The 6,035-nt window shown below is 40.6% G+C and overlaps 1 protein-coding gene across 1 annotated transcript; it reads right to left on the reverse strand.

Annotated features, from left to right (window-relative positions):
- Positions 1–3,492: 3,492 nt before the first annotated feature.
- Positions 3,493–6,035, reverse strand: fbp1b (fructose-1,6-bisphosphatase 1b). The gene is made up of 8 exons (XM_005720168.1): positions 5,827–6,035; positions 5,283–5,445; positions 5,090–5,182; positions 4,578–4,718; positions 4,355–4,492; positions 4,103–4,222; positions 3,806–3,995; positions 3,493–3,714 (listed from the first exon to the last, which is right to left on the reverse strand). The coding sequence occupies exons 1-7, from the start codon at positions 5,994–5,996 to the stop codon at positions 3,807–3,809; spliced, it is 1,014 nt and encodes a 337-aa protein (XP_005720225.1). The 5' UTR covers positions 5,997–6,035; the 3' UTR covers positions 3,493–3,714; position 3,806.

Genomic DNA, 6,035 nt, shown 5'->3' on the forward strand with positions numbered 1-6,035 from the left:
CACACACACACACACACACACACACACACACACACACACACAGTAGCCAGGGGAAAATGAACAGGCTGAGTTTTGCTTTTCCTGCAGAATCTAAATATTGACTCTGTAACCTATAATCATACACGGTCTGAACAAAATTGAAATAAACAAGAGTGCCTGAAATGTGTAAGTGTTAGGCGGTCTCATGGGCACCGAGGCCCTTGAATGCTGACACTGACAAACGCACATTAAAAAGGAAGTGGTTTAGATTTCAGAGAAAAGCAGACAGTATGGATTCCACCCAGCATACTAGGGCTACATAAATTATTCTGCATTCTGTATACAAAAGAGCTCCTTCAAAAGCACCGGGCCTTCAGCTTCTGATCAAACATCTGCTTTAAGTTGACAACGGTTAGCTTTTATGAGTCACATACAATTTTCTCACATCTTATTTATTTTTTTCTTATTTATTTTTTAATTTAAGTAATAATAATTCCATTATGCTCTCAGGGGAGCTTTAGACTTCACAGTAAATTTCCAAGTGACATCAGCAGCCATCGATGCACGCAACCATGTTATTATTGTGTTGCGACAGTGTTCAATTCATTCAGATGTATTCCAGACATACTTATTTTTATTTTCCGTGATGGAAGCTACTGTAGGCTATAATTCAGCCTGTATATGCTGACTTTGTAGTCGCTGTTGTTCTACACACAGCAGTGACTGCTTTTCTAAATAAACTTGATTGATTGAATGAGGCATTTTCTGCTGGATCTTTTTGTTTTTCTCTGTGAGTCTTTATGGCTCATTAGTGCTGTGGCAAAGCTCAAAGATTTCTGGCACTGCTGAAGCCTGTCAGCATGTCGCTGCTGCCAAAGATCATCAGGAGCTAGCAAAGAACCACAAAGGCTCAAAGAAATGAAATGTGCTCAGCATTATGGATGAATAATAGAAGGGTCTGTACAGACTGCTGTTGCTCTCAAGTGCGCCTCTTCTAGCTGGAGCTAGAAGCTAGTTAGCTTAGCTTAGCATAAAGAGGGGAAACCTGTTCAAATGTGTCATATTCTTCCCCATTCATTGCTAAAGCTCACTTTTTAAAACAGAAGTTTTCATTTGAGATCAGTGCCAGTGGCCAGTTACTTTAGCTCAGCGTAAAAAGGGGAAACCGGGACAAACAGCTAACTTGGGTCTCAACATCGGTTGCCTCAAGGTGCTTTATGTTGTAAGGTATACCCTACAATAATGGACTAACTGAACACCATTTAACCTGGGGGTTAGGGATCCTGGAGATAGTTTGTGCCATTCTGTCTGTTTATTTTCAGGCTATTTTGGTTGTGCTGAATGAATCTGATATTTCCCAGAGGATATTGTCATTTTTTGTTATTTTTTGTGGCATATCTCTAAGCTACGCAAAAACCGCCACATTTTATCCTAAGGCCAAAAATATTTCAAAATACAATTTTTGATCCCACATTTATTTTGACATCAACTAATGCATTTCTTTATGTTAAGATTTTATTTTGGACTACTGGCCTTCAATTTCATTTTTTGGATTTTTCCACCAGGTGGCACTATTTTTTCCATTCAAACATTCCATTCCAAGTGTGTGTGTGTTTGTGTGTGTGTGTGTGTGTAACATCCACCTTTGAGTCTTTTCTCTTAAAAGGCCACAGTCTGTGTTATAAACTAATTCAATAATTTAAAAAACAACCTTTCAGAGCTTCAAAGATATCTCAGCAGCAAGAACCAAAACAAAATTGGACTTTGTTTTGGTAATGAGCAGTAGTGCACTCATGCACTCGTTTTGGAGATGGCAAGACTACAGCACACAGGAGGCTCTGGAAATGATCGTGTGAAGATGAAGAAAGAGATCAGCTGGAATCCAACTCTGACTCATCTCTATATTTTGGTCATTAGCATATTTTGGTCTCCCACAAAGACTGCAGCGCTACATCCCAGCAGCCAGAGGTTTGATTCTGGGACCTACACACGTAACCACCAGCTATGCACTGCTGCCGATGGATGAAATCCTGGCCAAGGCAAACCTGCATGGGAAACACTTAGAGGCTCATGTGGATACAGAGGAACTGCAGGCTTATGTAGGGATGCTCATTTTGGACTGTGTCTACAGGTCCAAAAACAAATCAATTCAAATCTGCAGGGTGCTGCTGCAAGCCCCTTTCTTCAGCCAATGTAAGGGCAGTGTGACTTTTGCACGGATGAAAAAGAGAAGACCTGGCAGCACCTTCTGGGACGCTTACTTGCAAAGACCACAGTGTGTCCATTTGCAGCCGCTGCTCCACCTCAGGTGGAGTCCACAAACTATAATTAATATTTAATATTTATATTTCAGGCTGAAGTAGTTTTAAAATGACTGTGTCATTTAAAGTGGAAAAATATTACTGTGTGACATTTTTACACCATTTCTGGGAAGTCGCCATTTTTTGTCCTTTGGCTAAAAAGGGTCAGGATTTTTAAGGATCATCTGAGGTTTAAACACCACAGCCTCCATGAGTATTGTTGCTAAACATACCTGTTCCTTTATGAACAAAGTGCACCCATCTTCTAATGACTTGAGTTCCAGTAAGAGTATACATGTGAGAAAGCTCAAATCATCTGCTTTCTTGAACACGACAGTGAATTCACTCTACTGAAATGGTCTTCAGAGTCTAATATGCTATGTTGGATCTCAATACAATAAATGTATGCCACAAAGAATGAAGGCAGTTCTGAAGCTAAAAGGGACTCTAACCTGGTGCCAGCAATAATGAAGTCAGTGTATCCCAAATTAGTCCCAAATTAGTCCAGAAAACCCCATTAATAACTTTCTTCACAAGTAATCCTTTTTTAAAGTGAAAGTTCTTCTGATAACCTTTATCCTAAGATGGAACATTTCTATCGTCACAGGAGTGGTCTCTTCCGGGATGATTTATCTTAAATTTCTCTTCTGTATTTTTGCTTTGGTTTGTTTAAACATTTGATCAACTCCTCTCCTCGCTGATTTATAGGTATTTAGACAGCTGGGAAGTAATTGGATAACTTTCCTTGTCCTGGAAAGTCTGGACTTCAGTTTGAAAAGTTCCATTGAGTTAAGATGTAATGAAATGGGTTGATTGCTTAGCATTTTTAGCAGCGGTATCAAAGGAAACCATTGTTTTTATGTATAAGTGACACAAGCTGCTCAAATTCAGGAAAAGTCAGAGCTCATAAAGAAGCAGACTGCTTGCATTCCTAGCATGGTTACTCAAACCTGGGCGGAGAGCGTGAAAAAGAGCAGGCTCTGCCCATGCTACCATCACTGAGCACATTTTTAAGCAAAAATCTTGATGTACTGGACTTCTTTCTCATGTAAATATGTGTAAGTGTCCACTCCAGAATATTGGGCTTGTTCAGTAAACTGGGATTCAGCAGTTCTTTTTCTTTCAGATCTGAAATGTGACCTTTGTCCTTATAGGAAAAAATATTGTTTTTACATGAAGACATACCTAACAACCCAGTAAGAAGAACGTGGAAAAACATTTTGTTTTTATTTAAAAAATACAGGGTAACGCTCCACAAATAACACCCTTTAACAGGACAGAATCAGCACAGTATGAGTTCATAGATCCACTGAAGCCCCTGGTTTCTTCATCAGTGCAACAGAGCGACCGAGAAAAATGCAGTGAATGTGCTGACTGAGCCTCTGGATTGTGTTGTCATTGCCCATTTAGGCTGCTCACCACCACATTTGACCTGCTAAATTTGGGGAAATTGAAAAAAAAAATGTAGTTATTGTCCTACATGTTACATCCTTTCATGAGTACACAAAGCTAAATCACACAAGTACCTCATTTGTTGTGCTTTTTGTAGATGGCAATGTATTCCTGCACATCATCAGGGGATCCCAGGACCACGGGTACTCTCTGGTGGATACTCGTGGGCTTGATGTCTAAAACGTTCATGGCTCCAGTAGTGGCCATGCCTCCTGCCTGCTCCATGATGAAGGACATGGGGTTGCATTCATAAAGCAGCCTCAGCTGAAAAGCAAAACAAAACAGTAGTGACATGATAAGAATATGAAGTATCAGAAAATCTTTCTCTTTTATTTTTTAAATGACCATTTCTAGACGCTCCACCTCCTCACCTTGCCCTTGGGGCTCTTGACATTAGCAGGATATAAAAAGATTCCTCCGTACACCAAAGTACGATGAACATCTGCCACCATTGATCCAATATATCGACTGCCATATGGGGCAGAGCCATCCTGAAAACAAGTAAATGTAGAATTTATGCTTAGATTAACTTCATATTACTCCTCAATGCAGCATTAGAGATTGACCTTTATGGTGGTCAATTCCACATTAGGATTCTCATTTATTTATTTTATTGGCTTTACCTCTGGGAATTTCTTCTTTTGTAGGTACTCGGTCACATCTGGATAAAAGTGCTGTGCATATCCTTCATTCAGACTGTAGATTTTTCCCTTTTTCTTTATCTTCACATCTTGGTCCACCAAGATGAACTCGCCAATTGCCTGGAAAGCAGAGGGGGGGGAAAGCAGTATACTGTCTTATATACGCACGGTCAGGTGACAGTTTTGACGACATCTATTAACTTACAGGGTCGAGCATGAAGCAGTTCACTCCCTGACCAGTGGACAAGACCATCATGGTGGCACTGCCGTACAGGGCATAACCAGCTGCTACAATGTTTCTTCCTGGCTGCAGAGCATCCTGCTCAGATGGCTCCCCATCTGTGGTCTATGTGGAAAGATATCAAAAACTTTAAAGTTATTATTGGAACCACAGGCTATCACATATTGTTAGGACAGGTAAGGACAAGGACACCTTACTGGCAGCGGTATAAACATATGCCCTCTTGTTATTTAGTTCTCAGTTAACCCTGGGACAGCAATGTGTGTTGATCTGGTACTGAATTGGCTGTTATGTTTATGGTATGTCAGCATACTGAGTACATTTAATTCTCTGACGACCAATTATTTCTCTGCAAAGATAAATGTCATTCGAATTGTTGTTAGTTCACTCAGGGCTGATCGGGACACCGCTCTACAGTGTTGAACAACAACAAGCCGATGTGCTTGGAATCTGCATGCACTACCAGCATCACTGACCTTTTTGTAGATGGCGAATATTGTTCCTATGGAGACAAGACAGTCGATGTTGGAGGAGCCATCGAGCGGATCAAAGCAAACGATGTATTTTCCCTGTCAGGTGAGAAGAGGATTTTTTTATTCTCAAAGTAAAAGAACACATATTAGACCTATTCAGACATTAATATACATCTATAGGTGTGAGTCCACATACGCTGTTGTCCGGTTCCACAATGATGGCCTTCTCATCTTCTTCTGAGACCAGCACACAGGAGGTGAAGGAAGACTTGATCATGTTGATGACTAGGTCATTGGAGAGGACATCCAGCTTCTTTACTTGGTCCCCTGTCACGTTGGTGCTCCCAGCAATGCCATATCTTCAAAGCACAAATACAAACTATTCACTCTGAAGCTATTTAAGAACTCAATAAAATAAATATGATAACAATATTCTATTACAATCTATTATCTGCTTGTCCTCTGCCCCAGGTGGATTTGTGCACACTTGTGCAAGGTTTACCTTTGGCCTGGGGTTAAGTTAAAACTGCTTTATTGGATTGCATGCTGCAGTGCATGTAGCTGCACTAAAGCCAAATATCAAAAGATAATTAAACTGTACAGTATATTCAATAAGAAAAATAAATAACCATTGGTTGCAGGGCTAAACGGTGAAAACTTCCTGAATATTCAGAAGCATCTGGGGTTTTTTTTGCTACCTTTCAGAGTCTGAATTAAAAAAAAAAGAATGTAATACTCACAGGTTAGCAATCCCAGCCTTTCTGACAGCAGTGGAAATGGCTTTGACAGCTGTGCAGATGGAGTTGAGCAGGTTTGTCAGTTCGCCTGTTCCTTGGGCCTTTCTGCCTTCCTCCAGAACAAACCTGGTGAGGGTCTGCACATTGGTATCAAAAGCTCCTTTGTCAGACATGTTGCTGTCAGGCGTGGGACTGAGACCTAATGCCCTGAG

The sequence above is a fragment of the Pundamilia nyererei genome, unplaced genomic scaffold (assembly GCF_000239375.1).
Source record: "Pundamilia nyererei isolate P.nyererei 1_Seehausen unplaced genomic scaffold, PunNye1.0 scaffold00002, whole genome shotgun sequence".
In the NCBI taxonomy this organism is placed as follows: domain Eukaryota; kingdom Metazoa; phylum Chordata; class Actinopteri; order Cichliformes; family Cichlidae; genus Pundamilia; species Pundamilia nyererei.

Bases quoted from the DNA above. Each gene is read 5' to 3' on its own strand.
- fbp1b (XM_005720168.1), bottom strand. From the start codon at position 5,996: ATGTCTGACAAAGGAGCTTTTGATACCAATGTGCAGACCCTCACCAGG. The intron at 4,719-5,089 runs GTCAGTGATGCT...CTTTCCACATAG, and splicing joins TATTCGCCATCTACAAAAAG to ACCACAGATGGGGAGCCATC. The intron at 3,996-4,102 runs GTGAGGAGGTGG...TTTGCTTTTCAG, and splicing joins TCAAGAGCCCCAAGGGCAAG to CTGAGGCTGCTTTATGAATG.